The 24,615-nt window shown below is 40.5% G+C and overlaps 1 protein-coding gene across 5 annotated transcripts in view; it reads left to right on the forward strand.

Annotated features, from left to right (window-relative positions):
* The first annotated feature begins 267 nt into the window (after positions 1-267).
* The window catches only part of SEC23IP (SEC23 interacting protein), a 40,971-nt gene continuing 16,623 nt past the window's right edge, over positions 268-24,615 (forward strand). For all 5 annotated transcript variants that reach the window (XM_047702474.1, XM_047702472.1, XM_047702473.1 and 2 more), the window contains exons 1-12: positions 268-500; positions 3,547-4,076; positions 7,169-7,391; positions 8,946-9,139; positions 13,215-13,304; positions 14,807-14,927; positions 16,265-16,354; positions 17,463-17,604; positions 18,939-19,147; positions 19,489-19,607; positions 20,158-20,310; positions 22,512-22,607. In XM_047702474.1, coding sequence (XP_047558430.1) covers positions 338-500; positions 3,547-4,076; positions 7,169-7,391; positions 8,946-9,139; positions 13,215-13,304; positions 14,807-14,927; positions 16,265-16,354; positions 17,463-17,604; positions 18,939-19,147; positions 19,489-19,607; positions 20,158-20,310; positions 22,512-22,607 — 2,130 coding nt within the window. In that variant the 5' untranslated portion in view covers positions 268-337. The remainder of the gene's footprint in view (positions 501-3,546; positions 4,077-7,168; positions 7,392-8,945; positions 9,140-13,214; positions 13,305-14,806; positions 14,928-16,264; positions 16,355-17,462; positions 17,605-18,938; positions 19,148-19,488; positions 19,608-20,157; positions 20,311-22,511; positions 22,608-24,615) is intronic.

Consider the following 24,615-nt stretch of genomic DNA (forward strand, 5'->3'; position numbering starts at 1 on the left):
AGGAAGCCCAGAGTGCCCCCCGCAACCCGTGCCCCTCAGCATCAGCTCGCGCCTAAATTCAGAACTAGCAGCACCGCTACACCCACGCTCCAGCCCCAGCCTCGGCCCCGGCAGCGCCGGGGAGTATTACGTGCTAGGACTCGGGCTTGAAGCCAGCGCCGCCATGTTGCTCTCTGGCGGCGCTTTCCAGAGGAAGGGAAGGAGGCTGACCGGCGTCCCGGAGTTCCGGGCCTTGTGCGCAAGTGCGGAAGTGTGTTGGCCCCGAGTGCGACCGGTTTCCGGCTGGTGGTAGTGCACCGGCTTCCAGGAGACGTGTAACGGACGGTGGGCGGCAGCCATGGCCGAGAGGAAACCTAACGGTGGCGGCGGTCCCGCCAGCACCTCCTCATCGGGCACTAACTTACTTTTTTCCTCCTCGGCCACGGAATTCAGCTTCAACGTGCCCTTCATCCCAGTCACCCAAGCCGCCGCTGCCTCGGCCTCCTTGCTCCTGCCCGGAGGTAGTAGGGAGAGGGGAATCCGGTGGGACGAGTGTGTGTGGGGAGGCGGGTGGGGGCGTGGGGCGACGAGGGTCGGGTGGGGGGTTTTCCTTCGTGTGTACCCGACTCCGGGTAGCTTGCCTGGGCCATCAGTGACCAGGTTTGAGTGGCCCGGGGGCTTTGAGATATCCCAAGCGGGGGTTAGATCAGGAGGCTTGCTCTTCGTCCAAGGAGCCCTCTGTCCCGAGGGCTGGCCGCTCCACGCTGGCACTGACATTACCCAGTTTTTTGTTGAACACCTACTGGTGTGCTAGGGAATGCAGAGAAGTTAGTGCTTCACAACTAGGATGCGGTAGGGAATGTCCTGGATGGACAGCTTCCCTCTCCTGGGATAGACTTGTAATATTTGCAAAGCAGAGGTACAGAATGCAGTACTCATCTTTCAAGACAGTGCTTCCCTTTGTCTGAGAAGCTTTTCCTCGTTCTCCTTGTCCCCCATTCCTATGCTTACCCTAGCTCTTTCACTTCTTTATTATTGTCTAGGGGTATTGCTGTTTAATGATTGTGTGGCATAATACAGAGTATGGTATTTGGGAGCACAGACTGTGTTCCAGCCCAGGCTCTGCCCGTAACTTGCTCTGTGACCTCAGGCATGTTACTTTACCTCTCTGTGCTTCACTTTCCTTATCTGTACGGCCTCATAAGGCTGTCAGGAGAAGTGAATTGATTTTTGTAAGGTGCCGAGTGTAGTGTCTGGCACCTAGTGTTATGTAAGTGTTTGTGAAATCAACGTATCTGCCTCTGGATACTGTGTACATGTTTCTTGAATGAGTATCTGAATGACTAAATGAAGGAATTGAGAAATGATGGGAGGGGAGGAGTCTAGGAGATGTTTTGATTTGAGTGTCTGAATGGATGTTGACAAACATCTGTTGAGATAGTATAGTAAAAGCGCAAGAAGGGAGACGGTTAAGGTGACAAATTCATTTCCAGGCTTACTAAGTTTGAGGTGTATGTGGTTGAGCTGCCAGAAGTGTCGAGGAAGCAGTTGGGTAATAGGTTCTGGAACACCTGAGAACAGTATCGGTTTGAGACAGAGTTGCGAGTGTCACAAGTGTACAAGTGCCCATTAAAGTTGTGGGTGTCTTTACCAAATGTGTCCACGTGTAATCAGAAAGTGCCCCTGAGGTGAGCTGGTAGCACGTTGAGATCAGCATTTCATTTACGATGGATGCTAATCAGAAAAAGTTTCTTAGATCAGGTTGATCCCAAGTTGTCTTAAAGGAAGAAGGATACCACAGAGGTTTTCTCCATTCCATGTTTTTAGTTGTTGAGAGATAAACTGAGAAATACAGACAAGTGAGGTCCAGGCAGTTGAAGAGAGAGAGTGGGAACTGAAATATATCTGAAAATGAGAATAGAACCAGCAGACAAAGGGCTTTGTGCAGGAGGTGATTTTTTTTTTTTTTAAGATTTTATTTATTTATTTGTCAGAGAGAGAGAGGGAGAGAGAGCGAGCACAGGCAGACAGAATGGCAGGCAGAGGCAGAGGGAGAAGCAGGCTCCCCGATGAGCAAGGAGCCCGATGCGGGACTCGATCCCAGGACGCTGGGATCACGACCTGAGCCGAAGGCAGCTGCTTAACCAACTGAGCCACCCAGGCGTCCCCAGGAGGTGATGTTTTATTTTTAGTTACAAAGAAACAACTGAGAGGAGTATTTTAAATAGTGGAGTATCTTAGTTAAATTGATGTGTGAGAAATATAATGGGAGCAACCTAGAAGCTCAAGCCAGAATCTCTGTGAGCCAAGTGGCCTCCTTCAGCAGAGGTCAAGAAGGATCCTGGAGCTTGAAAGGCCACTCGGGAGCAAGGATCACAGCGTGCTGTGTGCTGGGTGTGGGTCCTCTGTTGGGCTCTGTGCCTCCAGCAGCAGGAGATAAGAGGGAATGAATTCCGACTGGAGGAGGAAAAGATGAGGGAGAGGAAAGTTTCTACAAGCTAAGGTAAGGGCTTATAAAAACTTAGTAAGGAAGAAGAGGCTGGACTTTTTAGGTCGTGTAGAGGAAACATGCTTTTTTCTTTTTCTTTTTAAGATTTTATTTATTTGTCAGAGAGAGAGAGTGTGTGTGCACGCGGGCACGCACACACATGCCCACAAGCGGGGGGAGCAGCAGGCAGAGGGAGAGGGAGAAGCAGGGAGCCCAATGAGGGACTTGATCCCAGGACCCCCGGATCTTGACCTGAGAAGAAGGCAACACTTAGCTGACTGAGCCCCTCAGGCGTCCCAGGGAACAGGCTTTTATTTTACAGCTTGGTCGCAGAAGAGAAGATAATTTGGGGTTGACAGTACCTGCAGTGAAAATCATTTTTGGCAAAGGGAAGTGAAGAGAACGTCCTTTGGTTAGAAAATGACTTTTCTCCCGATTTGACATTCTCTAAAGGCTAGTTACCTGGATGTGATACTGTGTGATTTTAGGGATGGTAATAAATGGTTGACCTACTTTGCCTTGGGAATACAAATGCCACATGTTCATTTCTACAATGAGTGCTTTGTAGTAGGTAGCAGTCCTGAAACACACCCTTCTTGTCAACACAGTCATATCTGCACTTAAGTTGTAGAAATAAAATTATGTGTAATTTGGTAGTAGAATAATATTTGAATTATTTTTTTACCAGGAAAAAATGAGATATAAACATTATAGATACAAATTTCATTTCCTTTCTTGAAAACATCCTTAAACAAATAGATGCGATCTATATATATTTACAAAATAAATTCTTAACTATATTTATTCAAAAAATGTAAAAGGTCATGTACCAAAGTGATTATCTCTGAGAGGTTGGCTTATGAATGAAATCTAATTTTTCCCTCTTTTTCTTGTTTCTTATTCGTATTTTCTGGTTTTTCGTTTCGAAGAAAAAAAAAGGTTTTCATCTTTTTTTTTTTTTCTGTAATGCAGAAATAGAACAATAAAATAAGGTACAGTTGCTAGATCTGCTGTGTTGGATCCTCTCTGCAGAGCCGTAGACGAACCTTTAAACCGTTTGCTCTCCCGTTCCCTTTCAGAGGATTCCACGGATGTTGGTGAGGAGGACAGCTTCCTCGGTCAGACTTTGGCTCACACATCTACCCCACAGACATTTAGTTATTTCTCTCAGGTATCAAGCAGTAGTGATCCTTTTGGGAATATTGGACAGTCACCGTTAACGACTGTGGCAACGTCAACTGGGCCCTCCGCATTCTCCAAGTCCCCTGCTGCTCTCCCTTTTACAACTGGACCCCAAGATGGGTTGAATGCGTGTTCACCGCCCATTTCGAAGGCTCAGTATGGTGCTCCACCTTCACAGATGGGAATGAATGCTTACCTGCCTTCTCAGCCGGGTAGTCTCCCTCCTTCCAATTTTGGGAGCCCACCGCAAGGAGCACCCCAACAAGGACACAATCCGTATCGTCATACCCCTGTGAGCAGCAGGGCCAATCCTTACATTGCACCACCGCAGCTGCAGCAGTGCCAGACACCAGCCCATCCCATCCATCCTCCAGCCCCGGGGCCTCCCGTGCAGATGTACCAGATGCCTGGAGGATCTTTGCCACCGGTAGGAGACGTGTTTTTAAATCCTAGCTATTCACTCTGATTTGTTAATCTGTCTGTCATCTTAGCCCGTGTCTTTTAAAACACTGCACTTCTAATAATCAACGTGATGACAAATTATTTTCAGAGGCCCTTCTTTGTAAGCTACATGCTTTGAAGGAAACATTCTTTCAAAGGTAGCTTGTCAGGGGCACCTGGGTGGCTCGGTGGGTTAAAGCCTCTGCCTTCGGCTCAGGTCATGATTCCAGGGTCCTGGGATTGAGCCCTGCATCAGGCTCTCTGCTCAGCAGGGAGCCTGCTTCCTCCTCTCTCTCTCTCTCTCTGCCTGCCTCTCTGTCTACTTGTGATCTCTGTCTGTCAAATAAATAAATAAAATCTTAAAAAAAAAAAGGTAACTCTTCAAATGGTTCATATATTGGTTTATATTATCAGTGTATGGAAGTAGTTCTTGATTTTAATGAGTTAACTACATGTCAGTATTCCCAGATTTTAGTGTAAGAGATCAATAATAAATGTCATCTGGGGACATGTGAGAGTTGAAGCAATTATGAACAGACTGCCAGCTTCTCACTTTTTAATTATTCTATTCAATCAAACCATTCAATTACAGGAACTAAAATTGATTACTCCAATAATTTCTTTTATTTACATTATGAAGTTTGGGTCTAGACAGTCAGATTCTCTCTCAGGAGGGTGATGGAACAACATTTGCATTGGGTAAATTTTATGAAATTCCCTTATGCTCTTTTCCCAGCTAATTGCTCAACTGACTTCCACAGGGAAATCACCTGAATCAAAGAAATGGAAGTGATTAAAAGGAAGAATTAAGAACCCAACCCAGTGTGGCAAGGGTAGCAGTATTATCGTTAGAGTATAACCTCACTTCTCTCTTGGGGATAGAGAATGGGCTCTGTTTTATTGTTTAATTTAAATCCTTTCAACATGTAAACTCTTGGCAATGTTAGATTTCAGCATATTGGAACATAACTGGATCACAATGTGTAGTATAGTTAACATACTAGTTTGCTGATTAAACTCTTGAAAAGATATCTAATTTAAGAATTTTAAAAGTGTAATTTCAGACTTAAAAGAACATTGCAGGGGTCCTGGGTGGCTCAGTTGATCTCAGGTAGGGTCTTGATCTCAGTGTCGTGAGTTTCAGCCCTGCATTGAGCTCTGTGCTAGGCATGGAGTCTACTTAAAAAAAAAAAAAAAAGAAGGGGCGCCTGGGTGGCTCAGTGGGTTAAAGCCTCTGCCTTCAGCTCAGGTCATGATCCCAGGGTCCTGGGATCGAGCCCCGAGTCGGGCTCTCTGCTCAGCAGGGAGCCTGCTTCCCTTCCTCTGCCTCTCTGCCTACTTGTGATCTCTGTCAAATAAATAAATAAAATCTTTAAAGAAAAAAAAAAGAACAAGAAGAAGAAGAAGGAAAGTTGCAAAAATACAAATAGTACCCTGGTACCCTTAACCCATGTTTATCTGTCATTTCATCTTACCCCATTTGTTCTGTCGCTTGTGCACACATTCAGTCACACGCATTTGGTCATCCTCTCTCTCCTGTTCTCACCATGTATGTGTGCAGTTGTTTTGGGAAATACTTGGTCAGTTGAATACATGATGACTCTTTACTCCTAAATATTTTCATGCATATTTACTTTTTTTTTTTAGATTCTATTTATTTATTTGAGAGAGTGTGCAAGAGAGAGAGCACAAGTCAGGTAGTGGGGGAGAGGCAGAGGGAGAAGCAGACTCCCCACTCAGCAGGGAACCCAATGTGGGACTCGATCCCAGGACCTTGGGATCATTACGTGAGCTGAAGGCAGATGCTCAACCAACTGAGCCACCCAGGCGCCCCTTGTACGTATTTTCTAAGAGTAAGAAAGTTCTTTCATATAAGTACTGTACAGTTAACACCTCAGTAGCTTTAACACTGATACATTCCAAAATGATTTTCAATTAAAAAATTTTAAAATCGGGGCGCCTGGGTGGCTCAGTGGGTTAAAGCCTCTGTCTTCTGCTCGGGTCATGATCCCAGGGTCCTGGGCATCGGGTTCTCTGCTCAGCAGGGAGCCTGCTTCCCTTCCTCTCTCTCTGCCTGCCTCTCTGCTTACCTGTGATCTCTGCCTGTCAAATAAATGGATAAAATCTTTAAAAAAAAAGTTTAAAAAAATTTTTAAAAAATAGTTATACTCTGATTTTAAATGTATTTCCAGTACAGAAAATTTGGAAAATGTAGAAAAGTCAAATGATTAAAAATTGTCTCTCTGTAACCCATCTTTTCATTTTGTTATATGTCTTTGTTATATTTTTTCTAGACAAACATATTTCCATGCATGTTTTTTAGATATTAACTTTTTTCCTACAACATTTGTAATGGCTCTAGAGAATTTCAGGATTTAAGTAACATAATTTATTTAATCAGGTCTCTGTAAGACCTGTTTTTCTTTGAAGATTTTATTTATTTGACAGAGACACAGCGAGAGGAGAGGGAACACAACCAGGGGAACACAAGCAGGGAACACAAGAGTGGGAGGGGGAGAAGCAGGCTTCTCACTGAGCAGGGAGCCCAATGCGGGGCTCGATCCCAGGACACTGGGATCATGACCTGAGCCAAAGGCAGACGCTTAACTGACTAAGCCACCAGGTGCCCTTCTGTAAGACATTTAGATTGTGTCCAGTGACTTTCTGTTATAAATGACCTATTGTGTACATCTTTATAGGTAAATTTTTACTTGTTTTTGTGTTAAATCTTTAGGGTGAGTTCTTAGAAATGGAATGGTGGGGTCAAGGAATGCGCACGTTATAAAGATTTACTAAATCGTAGAAGACACACTGCTAGGTTGATTTCTGTGAAGGTGCTAATTTACTTTGCCATTTAATTTACTTTACTTTGCCCAGTTTACTTTTAAGACTGGTGTTGGATTTTGTTAGATTTATAAAAAAATTTTTAGTTGCTTTCAGGCCTAGTTATTAAACGAAACAGTTGTCTAGAAATACATGTAGGATAATCATTACTGATGTCACTTTGGGTCCGAGGCATATATGGTATTGTTTCCTTGGACAAACATCATGTTCTCTAACTTTTTTTGTGTCCTCCAGATTCCTCCTTCAGTGCCATCAGGGTTGACTCCTCCAACACAACAGCAGGCCCTGCCTAGACCAGCAGGTCCCTCTGTGCAAGCGCCATCTCCTTTTCTACTTCAAAACCAGTATGAACCTGTTCAGCCCCACTGGTTTTACTGCAAGGAGGTAGAATACAAACAACTATGGATGCCTTTCAGTATGTTTGACTCTTCGAATCTTGAAGAAATCTATAACTCAGGTAAGTACTGATCATGTACAGGTACATTTGTATCTGATTTTAGGAAGAACAGAAATAAAGAGTATTTATCCACGGCTTATTTTTTTGTGAATGTCAAATTCCTTAGTAGTCCCTGTAGACTCCACCAGACTCGGTACCTTAAGACAGTGATATGAACACAAGTCCTGAGTTATTTGAGCAAGGTTTTTAAAGAAATGTTTTAATAATTTTCTTCTTTGTTTAAAGGTGTTTTAAGTTAGAGAAATAGACTAGTTCGCATAATGTAGGTGTCAATTTTTCTATTTCCCTTATTCATTTGTAGCTATTGGGCATTTATAAAACATCTTTGGAACTCTTGTTCCTGAAGATGCTCTGAAAAGTGTTCTGTGGTCAGGTGAGTTTTGGAAATGATTTAACCCCATTCACCTTTTGAGATAGTGCACCGTAGTCTTAAGGCTCTCTGAGAATTGGGAGTATAGAAATATGTGTATTTATCCTGATGATATTTCTTTTTTTTTTTTTTTTAATATTTTATTTATTTATTTGTCAGAAATAGAGCATGGGCACAAGTAGGGGGGGTGGTAGGCAGAGGGAGAAGGAGGTTCCATGCTTAAGCAAGGAGCCTGATGCTGAACTCGATCCCAGAAGCCTCAGATTATGACCCGAGCTGAAGGCAGTTATTAACCGACTGCACCACGCAGGCGTCCCTTCCTGATATTCACCATGGGACTTAACAATCACTTGTTAGGGGCGCCGGGGTGGCTCAATGGGTTAAAGCCTTTGCCTTCGGCTCAGGTCATAATCCCAGTGTCCTGGGATCAAGCCCTGCATCGGGCTCCCTGCTTAGCAGGGAGCCTGCTTCCCCCCCGACCCTCTGCCTGCCTCTCTGCCTACTTGTGATCTCTGTCAAACAAATAAATAAAATCTTTAAAAAAAAGGTCACTTGTTAATACCCCCTAGAAATATACTTTATGGAGCATTGCTGCTTTGATTAAAAAAAGAAAACCTGGCAGTTATTTGAATTATTTTATGATTTTTTTTTTAAATTTTTTTTTTTTAAGGACCCTGAGATCATGACCTGAGCCGAAGGCAGAGGCTTTAACCCACTGAGCCATCCAGGCGCCCCTATGATTTTTTTTTTTAATGGTCATTTTTTTTTTTTAAAGATTTTATTTATTTGAGAGAGCACGTGTGCATGTGCACACGCACAAGCTGGGTGGGGACTAGAGGGAGAGGGAGAAGTGGACTCCCTACTGAGCAAGGAGCCTAGTGCAGTGTGCAGGACTGAGTCCTGGGACCCTGGGATCATGACCTGAGCTGAAGGCAGAGGCTTTACCAGCTGAGCCATCCAGGAGCCCCTTAAATGATTATGTTTTAAAACTTCGCTCTGGCTATTTTTTTCTTCAGTTAAGAAGAGTCGTAATTTTGGACAGCACAAATTAATCTTAAAATTTTGTTTTTAAACAAAAATGAACTTAGTTGTCTTTTAGGATCAGCCAATCACCATACTCATTATTTATTACTTTTTAACATGTCTTGTTACTGTTGGGTTAAAATGTGAACTTTGTGCCCCAGTCCAGCCAGACCCCGAGAGCGTGGTTCTAGGCACGGATGGAGGGCGCTATGACGTGTATCTCTATGACCGAGTGAGGAAGGCTGTGTACTGGGAGGAGGAGCCCGCAGAAGTGAGACGCTGTACTTGGTTCTACAAAGGGGACACAGACAGCAGATTTATTCCCTATACAGAAGAGTTCAGTGAAAAACTAGAGGTATGTGGGCTTATTTCCTTTACCCATTTCTTTAAAAAACATAGGCCTTTGTATATATTGGAGCCTCCTACAACACCACTCACAATGGAACCGACTTTATTTTTTTTTTTAAAGAATTATTTTAGAGCAGAGGGAGAGAGAGAATGTGCACACATGTATGTGTGTGTGAGGGAGGGGTAGAGGGAGAGAATCTCAAGCAGACTCCCTGCTGAGCGTGGAGCTTGACTTGGGGCTTGATCCCAGAACCCTGAGATCATGATCTGATCCCAGAACCTGGAGTTCGTGACCTGAACCGAAATCATGAATCAGTAGCTTAACTGATTGAGCCACCCAGGTGCCCTGAGAGCTGGCTTTATTGATAAGAGCTTGTTTTGATCCTGTTCACAAAGAGGATTGCTTTTTAAGTGGTGCTGTTGTTCATGAGATGCTAATTGTGGCCTCCCTGTCTGAAGATAGACTGTTTTTCAGGGACATATCACAAATCTAAAAAGGTACTCGTAGCAAACCTTAAAATCAACTTAGTCTGCTGGGATCTGTTGTTAACAGCAATTGCCAAGCATATGGATGCTTTTCAAATTACTGTTCAGTAGAAGGCTTGAGATTAACTTCTGATTTTTGAAAATAAGTAGAAAACAGAATAGGAACACATGTCTCAAGATTTACTAGCCATTCTGAAACTACTGGGTAATGTTTTACATAATTGTGTTAATTTCTTATGATTAGTCTACTTCGTGGCTGAATTAAATGTTTGAAATAAGTTAGGTGAATTCAATTTGCATACATGGAAATGAGATACAGAACTCTGTAGTTACTATTGTTTAATGTTGTAGTTATTAAAACTTAGATAACCTGTTCTTTTTTTTTTTTTAAGATTTTTTTTTTTATTTATTTATTTGACAGAGAGAGATCACAAGTAGACGGAGAGGCAGGCAGAGAGAGAGAGAGAGGGAAGCAGGCTTCTTGCTGAGCAGAGAGCCCGATGTGGGACTCGATCCCAGGACCCCGAGATCATGACCTGAGCCGAAGGCAGCGGCTCAACCCACTGAGCCACCCATGCGCCCCTAGATAACCTGTTCTAACAGAAAACATTAAAATAATACTATGTTATCGGTAAAAGGGGCCTCTAAATTGTTAACCTTTCCTAGTTCATATTTTGAGTAGCTTCAAGTAAGGACTAGATTTTATGTTTTGTTAGGAGCTGACAGTCAAGTTTAGCAGCTAACTATTAATTATTAAATTTTTGTTGTGCTCGATGTAATATTTAATAGAGATAAGAAAAAATTAAATCACATTAATCTTAATGTGTCATCCTTTCATATTGAACCCTTATATTTAAAAAATATTTTCCTCAACAGTTGTCTATCCATATATATATATATTTTTTTTTTCCTAACATATTAGTGTAGATTTCTTGTGGCGTATTTTGTTTTTTAAAACTAATTATAAATGCATTTTTTAAAGGGATTTTGTTTATTTATTATAGAGAGAGCATGAGCAGGGGGAGGGGCACAGGGAGAAGCAGACTCCCTGCTGATCAGGGAGCTTGACGTGGGGCCCGATCCCAGGACCCCAAGATCATGACCTGAACCAAACGCTGATGCTTTGCCTACTGATCCACACAGGCACCCCTATAAATGCATTTCTTAGGTATTATCAATTGTACCTGTTCTGGAAATACTAATCTCTATAATAGTGACTCTGAAAAACAATTTTATAACCAAATTGACACTGAAAGATAAATGTCGACCTAAAGTAAGACAGAGGTTAGTTGGGGAAAGTAAATTGGAAAAGAAGCTTGTTGAGAGCACAGGGTTCACATTTTTTTTGTTTCAAGCTATAGTAAAAAATACATTTGACATTAAAATTTAGTATACATATTTTATACACACGCATACACACACATATGATGATAATTTAATTATCAGAAATAGTCATGTGTGGTAACAGACTCTCTGGGGAATAAAAGCCCCTGATTTATAGAATTTGCTGATTTCCATGATATACATACTCCCTCCATGGCCAACTTTGAGCTACCAATAGGACGCTAGTATCCACAGTTGGGAGGAGTTGTGTTGCGTGCTGTGAGCTGCTGTCAGCCTGCTCTCACACACCACTAAAAACAAAGGCCTGTAGAGCAGTACTTAGACTTATCGGGTGCCACTCTGATATTTTCTGTTTCATCTGAAACACTGATTTTATAATCTGTTACTCATCATCATCCACAGTTTGAAAAACACTGATACAGAACAGAGTCAGAACCCAGTTAAGAAGAGCAAAGACTGAAAAGAAGGCATTAAATTAATTTTGTTGGGTCGCCTGGGTGGCTCAGTGGGTTAAGCCGCTGCCTTCGGCTCAGGTCATGATCTCGGGGTCCTGGGATCGAGTCCCGCATCGCGCTCTCTGCTCAGCAGGGAGCCTGCTTCCTCCTCTCTCTCTCTGCTTGCCTCTCTGTCTACTTGTGATCTCTGTCTGTCAAATAAATAAATAAAATCTTTAAAAAAAAAAAACTTAAAAAAAAAAAGGTGATCTCAAGAAGTAGAGCTAAGTATGTTCACAGATACACAGTTAAGATGTCAGTTCTTCCCAAATTATTTTATAAATTGTATGTAATCCCAATAAAAAATTTGTAAACTGCTCCAGAATTTTATATGGAGGGTCAAAGTGTCAAGAATAACCAAGAGCCTTTAAAAGAATGCCATGTTGAAACTTGGCTCTAGCAGACAACATTTATTCTAAAGCTGTGGACTGAAAGGGGATATGTAAAAGTGCAAAGAATTCTTAAGATAGTGAAACTTCTTTCTTTAAACATTTTTCTTTGTAATCTTGCTTTTAAAAATTATAAGTACATACGGTAAAAATTACAAAAAGCCAAGTGAGGAAGAGGCAGAGGGGTAGAGGCTGATGGAGGGGAGTCATTAATCAGTGACTGTCCAGGAGACAGAAAGAAACTCGTCTATTTTGACATGATTGTCAAATAATCATTGTTAATAATTAAAAAAAAAATTCAGACAGTGGGTGTGGCAGCGGTTCCACATTACCTCATCTTGAGTCTCTGTCCAAGAGGCCCCCAGGCTTTTTTTTTTCCTTGTTGGAAGCAGAATACTATATCTAGAGGAAGAGTAAGAAAATAGTGCAACAGCCTTTTTTTTTTTTTTTTAAGTATTTATTTATTTGACAGGGACAGAGAGCACAAGCAGGGGGAGCAGCAGGCAGAGGGAGAAGCAGGCTCCCCACTGAGCGAGGAGTCCGATGTGGGGCTCAATCCCAGGACCCTCATGACCCGAGCCAAAGACAGATGCTTAACTGACTGAGCCACCCTGGCGCCCCTCAACAGTCACGTCTTTGGAGTCAGAAAGTTGAGGGTGGGAGTGAGCTGCAGTTCTGCCATGCTCCTCACGGTGTGCAATCTTATGTAGCTGTGAACTAGGTGTTCATTTGTGTCGTCCTTTGCAGCTTCCAGAAGATGTGTTAAAGTCCTAGCCCTAGTGCCTCTGAATGTGATCTTATCTGGAAATAGGGCGCTTGCAGATATAATTAGCTACGATGAGATCATTCTGGAGAAGGGTGGGCCCCTCATCCAATAGGACTTGATGTCATACCCTGTGAAAATAGAGAATGGGAGGGTTGCCTCTGTAAGCCAGAGGACACTGAAGATTGCTGGTAAACCACCAGAAGCTAGGAAGAGGCAGGGAAGGAGTTCCCTGTAGGTTTCTGAGGGCCATGGCCCACTGATACTTGACTTCAGACTTCTAGCCTTCACAACTCTGAGATAATACCTTTCTGTTTGCAAAGCTATTCAGTTTGTGATACTTTGTTACCATGGCCTTAGGATACTAACAGGCTTTGTAGACCTTTGTTTTCTCCTCTATATGATGGGGATAATCTTATTTAGGAGTGATTGAGAGTAATTAATTAAATAAGGTAGCCTATATAAAGTGACTGACAAGTGTGGCAATTAGTACGTGAGAGCCTCTGTTACATTATTTTTATTATCATTATAGTTATACTTTTGTTCCACACTTTTTCTCAATGTGGCATAAATTTGTTTTACTGGATTATGTTTCCATTATTTTAGGCTGAATATAAAAAAGCAGTAACCACAAATCAGTGGCACCGTAGATTAGAGTTCCCAAGTGGAGAGACAATCGTTATGCACAATCCAAAGGTAATGTTATTGTTTAAGATATTAAGACGTTAAGTTCATTTTAATAATGATTTTGCTGAATGTCGTTGATACATGTTCATCTTAATTAATTTTTGTAGGGATATATTTATAAGAAGTGCATTGTTTTTAAAAGCTTGCCATAGTTTACATTGATCATAGAAACAAAAATAAAATTTAAATTTTTCTCATGAAGTTTCTGCTTATGGCAGTGTGTTAGCTGAAGTTCATTATGCACCACTCAAGTTGCTTGATAAATGTTTGCATTTGAGCAGAGGTCAGCAGGCTTTTTCTGTCAAGGGCGGGAGAGTAAATATTTAATTCTTCATAGGCTGTGCGATCTCTGTTGCAGCTGTCAACTTGCTGCTGTAGCCTGAAAGCAGCTGCAGATAATATATGAAGCAGGGGGTGTGCTAGTGTAGTGAAACCTTATTTATACATGCAGTAGCTCACATTTGGTTTGGAGGCCCTGGTTTGTCCATCCTACCCTTGCTGGTGGTTTGTTTCAACTTTTAAAAATAATGTCCTTCCTTTTCTTACTTTTGTTGTCTCCATGCACTAGTTTTTTTTAAAGATATTAATTCGGGGTGTTCTTTCATTTAGCATACTAATCACTCTGAGTCCCAGGTTCCTTACATGTAGTAAGTACCTTCCAGGGTCATATTTTAGGTAAAATGAAGCAATTTATACAAAAACATCTAGCATCGTGCTTGGCATATGATAATTTTTCAGAACATAGGCTATTTATGTCAGAGAAGTTATACAAGAAAACAAAAGTAATTTTAATGTCATCACTTCTGCAGTTCTTCCTGATACTGAAATAAAAACATTTATATGCCAACAGAATTTAAGCAGTATAAAAAGGGGTCAAATAAAACATAAAAGCCTCTCACCTCTGCATTTCCCATTTCTCCCCCTGATGGTAATTACTTTTAACTTATGTTTTTATTTGTTTTTGATGCAAACACAAAACTTTGCACACCGTCTTGCATGCCTCCTTTTTTTTTAGTAGAAAAATTTCTGTGTGACTTGTGACTAAATTTAGTTGATTTAACAGAATGTATTTTTTCCTAAGAAGTGGTGGGTAAATCAGTTTTTGGCATTGAAATTGAATTAGTAGATTAATTGGGAATCTTGCTACTTAAAGAATTACGCCTTAAATATTTTTGTAAGATGAAGATTTTTCCATTCTAGGTAATTTTTCTTAATTTGTTATATGTAAACCTGGATTTTTATGTTACGTTTTTAAGGTGTACTGCTTCTGATTTAGTTGTAATATTTTCCAGTGTAAGCATTAGAATTACTGGTATTGAGTTGCCTAGTTTTAATGGTTAATGTGAACCCTAGCAGGATTGTTACAAAATTGTTTTGGGAGAATAATACTAGTACTAGACTTGTAACTGTTGATACTATGAAGTAATTATGTATTGAAGTAATTTATTTAGCCTGTCATGGAAATCAGTTTGCTCATGAGGTCTTCATAATCTTTCTGTCCTGTCTTCAAGGTTATTGTTCAGTTCCAGCCTTCATCAGTGCCAGATGAATGGGGAACCACACAAGATGGACAGACGAGGCCCAGGGTTGTGAAGCGTGGAGTTGATGATAACCTTGATGAGATTCCTGACGGTGCGTATAGGTTGTTTAGGGCCAAGGCCATTTTTAGACTCCTCTATTTTAGCATCCTTTTTTAGGGAGACCAAAAAAAAAAGCATTTCTTAGGCCTACCTGCCATAACATGCAGAAATCAGCCAGGTTGGCATTATATCTTTCTTTTTATTCTATTACTTTTATATCTGTTTATTTTAAAATTGAGAATTCTGTTGAAGATATACAAACCATGTGACATAGATTCTAAAAAAAATGTATTGTTCTGAAGAAGCGCTTTGCTGGTTGAAACTAGGCTTTTGGCAATATTTTTGGGCTTTTGTGGTCATGTCTCGTCTAGTGTGTATTCCTCTAGAGGCAAAGGTGGCAAACTTTTTCTGTTAAGGGCAATGTAGTAAATATTTGAGGCCCTATGGACTTTGCTGCATCTGTTCATCTCTGCCAGTGTAGTGTGAAAGCATCTGTAGGTGGACTGTAAACAAATGAGCGTAGCCGTCTTCCAGTAAAGCTTTGTAAAAACCAGGCGGTGAGCAGGATTTGGCCTGTTTGGCCAACCAGTGCTCCAGTGTATGGGCTTTGGTTTCTCCTGTTACACCATTGAAAATACAGATTTTATTTTGACAATTACGGATTTCATTTTTGTTTCATTGTCTTACAAAATTACAAATATAAGTAAGCGTTCTCATATTATGAATGTGAACAAAATAACCAGAGTAAAATAGATTGAACTGTAGTTGTTTCTATATGCCAGAGTAAAATAATAGATTTATCTTGGTTTTCCCATATATAACTTAAAGATGTTACACTTTGTAGAATGTATATTATATAGGGAAAGGGAAAGATTTGGGGAAAATATTTTATTCATTTATTTATTTTATTTAAATAATCTCTACACCCAATGTGGGGCTCGAACTCATGACTCCAGGATCAGGAGTCGCATGCTCTTCCGACTGAGCCTGCCAGGCAGCCCATTGGGGGAAATATTTTAAAGTTCTGTGTGGGCATATTGCTTCTCCATGTGGGGCTTAGTCTCCTGGGGAGTTCTGAAGAAATCACGAAGGTTATGGAGTCTCAGTAGGTACAAAGCTGCTGGTTATCATGAGCTCAGAGCCTCTGGGATCAGAGGTGGCGTGCTTCCTCCATCTCTCGGTCTAGTTCACTGTTATTTGCCAAGATGGACCTTGAGTTTGTTCTTCTCATTTCATAGAAAGTAATGAAGTTTATTAGCTTGGAAGGGCCTTCAGTTTCTTTGCCCAGTTTGTGGTGACAAAAGGGATATCTAGAATATTGCTATTCAAATACGAAAACCCAAACAGTTTCCCAGGTTGTATGTAGGCATGTATGTATTTCTTTTGTAGGGGAAATGCCTCGGGTTGATCATTTGGTGTTCATGGTGCATGGCATTGGACCTGTGTGTGACTTGCGCTTTAGAAGCATTATTGAATGTGGTAAGTATTAGTCATTTTATTTCATGGAATGAATTGAGAAGTAATAGAAGAACTTTTTTAAAAAAAATTTTTATTTTTTAAATTTTTATAAAGATTTTATTTATTTGCCAGAGAGAGCAAGCGAGTACACACAAGCAGGCAGAGAGGCAGGCAGAGGCAGCGAGAGAAGCGGGCTCCCTGTTGAGCAAGGACCCGGATGCGGGACTCGATCCCATGACCCCGGGATCATGACCTGAGCCGAAGGCAGTGGCTTAACCCACTGAGCCACCCAGGTGTCCCAAAGAAGAACTTTTAAATGTTAATTTTTAAGATAGTTTCCAGCTGTTTACTATTGTCTGAGGAGCTGTTAAGAGGAGATTTAAATGGTCACTGGGAAATAATTTATACTTGATTTGCTCTTAAGATGTATGTAACTCTTAAAATCTTAGACTGAAGGGTTAGAAGGGATCTTGGAAATAATTTAGCCTTTCTGACAGATAGCCTCTGCCTAGGCACTTTTGGCAACTAGGTATACCTGTGCATTGAAATGATTTAAAATGAATTGTTTGAAAGAAGTCGTTTAATGGAACATAGAATGTACCTGGTGTATTTAAATTTTTGAAGTTTTATTTTCATATCTGTATAATAATAATTCATATTTATTACCTGATTTGTGCCAGGCATTTTGCACGTATCGTATTACTCACCTCTCACAATAAACCTTGGGGGTGCAGGTGTTGGTGCTGTTCTCCTCTCTCTTAGGTGAGGCACTGAAGTCCACAGGCTTAAGTGAACCTCTCCGGTATCATGGTCTGTGGGTTCCCCAGCAGGGATCCTGTGGCAGACAGTTTGATTCCAGAGTCTGTACCCATAGTGCCATGCTGCCTTCCAGGAACGGTAGTTAAATGTTTTTCAGTCATTCTTACATTCCTCTAAGACATTGAAAAAAAAAAAGTTGCCAAAAGGTTGGGTTTTTTCCTTTTTGGACTGACTGTTGTTTTTATTTTTTTTTTCTTAAAAGGTTTGTTATATAAAAAGTACTAGTGTATTTGAGAGAATTGATAAACTACCCATCAAGTCAGGAAATTTAATCAATTTAATTTGTCTTCCCTGATTTTTTTTTTTTAAGTGGATGATTTTAGGGTGGTTTCTCTGAAATTGCTGCAGACACATTTCAAGAAATCTTTAGATGATCGGAAAGTAAGCAGAGTGGAATTCCTTCCTGTTCACTGGCATAGTTCCTTGGGTGGGGATGCCACAGGTGTTGACAGGTGTGTGGACTTTGATAACTCGTTGTTTAGATTAGTCAAACTTAGATTCAAAATTTAAACCAAAATATGAAGTTGTTTATTGTAACTTCAACATATGTGCTAAAAAAAATATTCCTTTATTTAAATGATATAGTTGCTCTGACGTATGATTTAAACTCTGGCTGTTAATGATTATATGCTGCTTTTCTGTGTGCACATGCATATGTGTGTTCGCACATGTGTGCATGCATATGTCTGTATAGATATTTAGGAGAGTCTGAGAAACGTCATCCAGTTTTAGAATGCTGTTCTAATCGGTAGCAGTTCAGATGGGGCTGTCCTGTATGTTGCAGAATGTTTGGGAGCACCCTAGCCTCTACCCACTAGACAACATCCCAGACCCCCAACAGCCAAATATATCTCCAGTCCTTGTTAAAAGCCAGCGACTTCTGTAGGCACTGTGACAATAAAACGTGCCCTACTCTGTTTTGCATACTCTCAATTGAGAAACACAGATTTAGATAATATTTACTGTAGGACACAGGGGTAATAACGTATCTGGATTGTAGTGAAGATTATGTTTCAGGGCACGTGGTTTATAACACTAATTGTACAAACAGCATTCTGTGTTATTCTGTATATTCTTTCATGGTAGGTCCTATTATGATGAAGGGCAATCTGTCTCTGTGGATGTTCGTGAGCTTTGCTATATTCTCAAATCAAGAAAGATTTTCAGTGCATGAAACTCCTTTCTGATTCCTTGTTATATTCCGTGTCATCCTTCCTACCACAATTTTTGTCAGGTATCCTGATTTCCAGTTAATTGGAAGAAAAATGGAAGAATAGAAGAAAAATAAATTAAAAATTTTACTTATGCCTTATTTTATGTGATAACTCTTTGGAGAATCCCCAAAGTCGCAGTATAGTTGTACGCACACTTACACCTTTTTGCTTTATCTTGGTTCATTTATAATAACTTTGTCTACAAAGTAATTAGTCTGTAATTACTCTGTAATTAGTAATTAGTAGTAAGGTTTTTTGTTTTGTTTTGTTTTGTTTTTTTAGATTTTTTAAATTTATTTTTTTGACAGAGACACAGCGAGAGAGTGAACACAAGCAGGGGGAGTGGGAGAGGGAGAACAGAGTTTCTGCAGTACAGGGAGCCCTGTGCAGGGCCATCCTAGGACCCTGGGATCATGACCTGAGCTGAAGGCAGGCGCTTAACGACTGAGCCTCCCAGGTGCCCTAGTCTATGGGATTCTTATACTCATTAGAAATCACTGTCTAAGCTTTAAAAATGTCTGTAGATGTAAGGTGGCTAGTGACTGAATATACTTTTTTTCTTTCTAAAACAGGAACATTAAGAAAATTACTTTACCAAGTATTGGTCGGTTTCGTCATTTTACCAATGAAACCTTGCTAGATATTTTATTTTACAATAGCCCCACCTACTGTCAGACAATCGTGGAAAAAGTAGGAATGGAGATAAACCGTCTGCATGCACTTTTTATGAGTCGGAATCCAGACTTCAAAGGAGGAGTCTCTGTTGCTGGTCATAGTTTAGGTAAAACTGTCAAATATTCACATTTTAAACATAATTTTTGTTGTGTTATCACTGCTTTTAGTGAGGGTGACATTATTAATACAAGATTTAGAATTAAAGATTTTAAGTTTTATAAAGGGTGGACATGAATATATTGTTTAGGTTCTGCCTTTGCTTTTCAGTTACCTAGGAATGCTTTATATTTTAATTTATTCTGATGTTTGGGAAAACAATATTGATCAGATCTTGATTGACATTTAACTTTTGTATGACTTCTCCCTAGGGAGTTTGAGGAAAAAAGGAGAATTTACTTAGTGGTATAAAAGTATTAGTCATATAAAGCAAAATTAATTTTTTTTTAGGTTCTTTAATATTGTTTGACATCCTGTCTAATCAAAAAGATTTGAATTTGTCAAAGTCTCCTGGGCCTTTTGCTGTAGCTAATGGAGTTGTGAAGCCGCCACATTTTCAGGAAAAGCAGGTATAGCCCACTTAACGTATTTAGATTAGAGATAAAGCCAAACAGTTTTCTAAAGTCTGAACTGTTTCCTGAATTTCTTTTTTTTTTTTTTTTTTTTTTTAAGTTTATTTAAGTAATCTCTACACCCATTGTGGGACTCGAACTTGCAATTCTGAGATCAGGAGTCCTATGCCTTTCTGACTGAGTCTGCCAGGTGCCCCTGAAATGTTTTTATAAATCAAAGTACCCTGAGGTTATAAGCATGATAGAATCATCTTAGCTCCTTTGAGTCTCTCACTTGTCTTCCTTATGGATTATAAATTTAAATGTGAGAGAAAGTTTATGATTAAAAAAAAGTTAAGTAAATTACTGTAGAAAATGGGAATGAGTGATTTCTTCAATTGATACACTTTTCTTAGAATATTCAAACTTTGGATGATAAACTACCTAAAATTGTGATTTCTCTTTGGAGGAAACTTGTTTAGGATTTACTGTAGATCAGGAGACATTTTATGGGAGTTTTTATGAGGTTTGCAGTGTTCCCCTGACATTTTTTTTTTTTTTCCTTAAGATGCCTGAAGAGCCAAAGTTGACTTTGGATGAATCTTGTGACCTTGACGTTGAAAATGAAGAAGTCCTAAGTTTGCAAGAGACTCTGGAAGCACTTAGCCTCTCTGAATATGTTAGCACTTTTGAAAAGGAAAAGATTGATATGGAATCACTGGTACTGAGGATAGTTTGATCCATTCATCCGTCCTTCCTTTCCTTCCTTTTCTTCCTTTCCTTCCTTCCTTTTCTGGTGGGCCGCAAAGCAAAGTTTACTGAATGACAGTAAAGTGATCGTACAAAGCTCCGGAAGAGGAAGGGGACCCGAGAGGGTTGCTCTGATCCCTTTTTTTTTTAAACTTTATTTATATAAAAAGATTTTATTTATTTGACAGAGAGATCACAAGTAGGCAGAGAGGCAGGCAGAGGGAGAGGGGGAAGCAGGCTCCCCACCAAGCAGAGAGCCTGATGGGAGACTCGATCCCAGGACCCCGAGATCCCAACCTGATCTGAAGGCAGAGGCTTAACCCAGTGAGCCACCCAGGCGCCCCTAAGATTTTATTTATTTGTGTGACAGATTGAGAGAGAGTGCGAGAGAACGAGTGTACAAGCACGGGGAATAGCAGGCAGAGGGAGAAGGAGAAGCAGGCTGCCCACAGAACAAGGAGCCCGACACAGGGATCGCAGGACCCCGGGATCATGACCTGAATCGAAGGCAGATCTTTAACCGACTCAGCCTCCTGGGCATCCCCGTTTGATTCATTTTGGTTTAAAATTGTTTCTCCTATTTATAAGATCAAAAATTATGAATCATTTGAGTACTCTTATAATAATTTCAGATAAGGCAGAGACTTAAATGTTTAAAAATTGAAAAACACAGTTTCGTTTGTTTTTTAGTGGAATCTGGGAGGGCTTCTAAGTATGCCACAAAACCCAGAAGCCATAAAAGAAAAATTGCACAGCAGGAGATGCCCTAAACAACATCTAAAGGCCAGTGATAGATTAAGAATATTTGGAGCACACGTTAGAGACAAAGGGCTTATTTCCTTATTATTCAAAGCTCCTATAAATTAGTTGTACAAAGACCATCAACACACTAGAATAGGCCAAGACTGAACAAATGACGTACAGAAAAGGAAGTAACAAATGGTTTCTTGTCATATGAAAACTCATGAGAAAAAGGCAGATTGAAAGTGCAATGAGTTTTTTTTAACCTTCCGGTTTGGCAAAAATAAGCTTGTTCATATAATATGGGGCCAGGATGAGGGTAACTGGGCACGGTTTACATATGGTTAGTAAGACTGTAAGTTGGTACATCCTCTATGGAAAGCAGTTTAGTAATACCTTATTATTTTTTAAATTTTTATTTATTTTTTTTATTGCAGGATTAACTTTCTTTTTGATGAAGGTTTTAGTCTAAAATGATAGCGTTGGAAATTTTTATTTTATTTTTTTAATTTTTTATTTAAATTCAATGTAATTAACATATACTATATTATTAGTTTCATATTATTAGTTTCGGTGATTCATCAGTTGCATATCACACCCAGTGCTCATCCCATCACATGCCCTCCTTAGTGCTCATCCCCCACTTACCCCATTCCTCCCATCTACCTCTCCTCTAGCAACCCGCAGTTTGTTCCCTGTGGTTAAGATGGTAATACCTTTTAAAATAGAAAAAATACCCCCCCAAAATGCAAAAAATACAAAAAATATTTTGCTCCAGCAATTTGCCAGGGATGATTCCAGATATAGAAATATTGACACGAGTATGTAAGGGCGCTCGCGGCCGCGCTGTCCATGACAGCAGACCCTGAGAGACGCCCACCAGTCCGCTGGGAGGGCACCAGTGAAATAGTTCAAGGCGCATGCATGTAATGGAATGCAGCTGTTGAATAAATGACGCAGTGTCCGAGGTAGTGGTAGGAAGTGATTTCTAAGATATGTTACCTGAGAAGAGCGTAGTTCAGTCCCATTTGCTCGCAGGCTACACACACAAGGAAAATCACCGAGGTGCTGTGTATACGGAAGGTGTCTCTGGAAAGAGCAGATGGGAGAGGCTGTGAGAGAGCTAGGTGGTTGGAACAGGAGCAGAGGGAAGAGACTTCGCTGTCTGGTTGACCGTGTAGCTTTTTAATTTCGTACAGAATGCATGTATTTTCTGCCAAAGATGATTAGAACGGTTTAGATGTGGAGGGCTCAGAGTTTATAGGCTAAGTTAATCGAGGATTTAAAAGCAAATTAACTTTTTAAAAAAAATCGACTGGATCTTAGATTGCTTTTGTTCGTCTAGTTTCTTTTTATCATTTCCTGATTTCAGTTTCATTTCATCAGTCATTAAACTGATTAACTAATGTGCTTGTTTATTTTCTTTTCAAGCTTATGTGTACAGTTGATGACCTGAAGGAAATGGGCATACCCCTTGGACCCAGAAAGAAGATCGCTAACTTTGTAAAACAGAAAGCAGCTAAACTGGTAAAGTTTATTTGTGCCCTAAAAGCAGAAACCAAAATTCATCTTTGACTCTCTTGTTTAGATTTTGGGAGTTTTTGTTAATACAGTATGGTTAGGCCGGCTAACGTGCTCCCTGCCCAAGGGCGCAGTGTGGAACTGATGTAAGCACAGACCTTGGAGTCCGCCAGAACCGAGTTTCAACCCCAGCTAGGACGACTGACCTGTTTTCCTGGGACTGAGAGAATTCCCAGGGGGAAGGACTCTGAGTTTTAAAATTGGTATTTGGGGATTTCCTGGTGCAAAAACTGGGTAAGCCCTGGACAGATGGATGAATCGGTCGTCCCAGTTCAACTGCTTATCAACTCCTTATTCATGAGCAATTTGCTTAACGTTTTTGATTCTTGATTTCCCTAATTTCTAGAATGTGAATGATGCTACCTTCCTTGTAGGGTTGGATTAATGCATGTAAGCTTAGCCCCTAATAGATATTAGCTCATTTTCTCTGTTCTTAGTTCTTATCATCTAAAGCAGTAAGAATAGCCTCGCGAAAATCTCATGAAATAATAACCAAAAAAGCAAAAATTCTTAAAAATCCGAAACAAAACAACAACTAAAAAGCATGAAGAAAGAAGAAAGAGCAGTTGGGAAAAACTCACTTGTTTCATTTAATTCTCATTTATTTATTTATTCATAGATTTTATTTATTTGAGAGACACAGTGTGAGCACAAGCAGGGGGAGTGGCAGAGGGAGAGGGGGAAGCAGGCTCCCCACTGAGCAAGGAGCCCAATGCGGGGCTCCATCCCAGGATCCTGAGATCATGATCTGAGTTGAAGGCAGATGCTTAACCAACTGAGCCACCCAGGTGCCCCTAATTTTCTTTCTTTCTTTTTTTTTTTTTTTTAAGATTTTATTTATTTATTTGAGAGAGAGAGAGAGAGAGAGAGCATGAGAGAGAGCATGAGAAGAGAGAGGTCAGCAGGAGAAGCAGGCTCCCTGCAGAGCAGAGAGCCCAATGTGGGACTCGATCCCAGTCCAGGATCATGACCTGAGCCGGACAGTTGCTTAACCAACTGAGCCATCCGGGCACCCCAATGCCCCTAATTTTCATGTACTAATCAAATTAATTTTATAGAGATTCTCTAAGTACTTAGAAAAATTAGTTCTTAAGGTGGCTACTTTATTATTGTAAACATGGTCTGTGTTATCTTTTCATCTTTTGAACTGCTGTAGTTCTTTTATTTGTATTATATATTTACACCTTAGTGTCTATCACTTTGCATGTAACAGGACTATAAAGTCGGGACTGATTTGTTTTGATTAGCCTAAGCAGTTGAGTTATTTAAGATTTAGTTAATTTCTTTTGGCTCAGGTACCATGTCAATATTTGGGATTTGGAGATGAATTGAGGGTATGTGGTCTAGTTAGGGGCAGAGATTTGACCACAGGTGACTTACTGGTCCTGTAACAGTGCTATCCGTGCTGTCAGAGCCAGGGGAGTGGCATTTCTGGCCTGGGGAGGCTTGTGTTTATCTATGGCTGAAATAGCAGTTGAGCTGGGAATAGGGTAGGACAAGGGGATGGAGACTGGTTCCACAGAGGTTCCCAGAGCTTTGGTTTACTTCCTCCTTTATGGAAGTACTTGGATCCTAAGTGTTCAGCGTAGTAAGTTTTGAAACTTTTTGCATCTGTGTAATCACCACCTAGAACAAGAGTTAGAACATTTCTGTCACCAGAGAGTTCTCTTCTGCTCCTTTCTCGTCTGCTCCTCCCTGTTTTCCTACTACTCTGGTTTCTGTCACTGTTGAGTTTTGCCTGTTCTGCCTTTTCATATAAATGGGATCAGCGCCACGTGCTCTTTTGTATCTGGTTTCTTTCACTCAGCGTTTTTGAGATCGATCCAATTATTGCGTCATTTGCAGTTCATTCCTTCCTGTTTCTGAGTAGTTACTCCGTTGCGGAACTCTAACCGCAGTGTGCTCGTCTGTTTTTCCCAAAATGGGTTTGAGGAAAACTTGTCAGTGGCTCCAC

This window comes from Lutra lutra, chromosome 14 (assembly GCF_902655055.1).
Source record: "Lutra lutra chromosome 14, mLutLut1.2, whole genome shotgun sequence".
Lineage (NCBI taxonomy): Eukaryota > Metazoa > Chordata > Mammalia > Carnivora > Mustelidae > Lutra > Lutra lutra.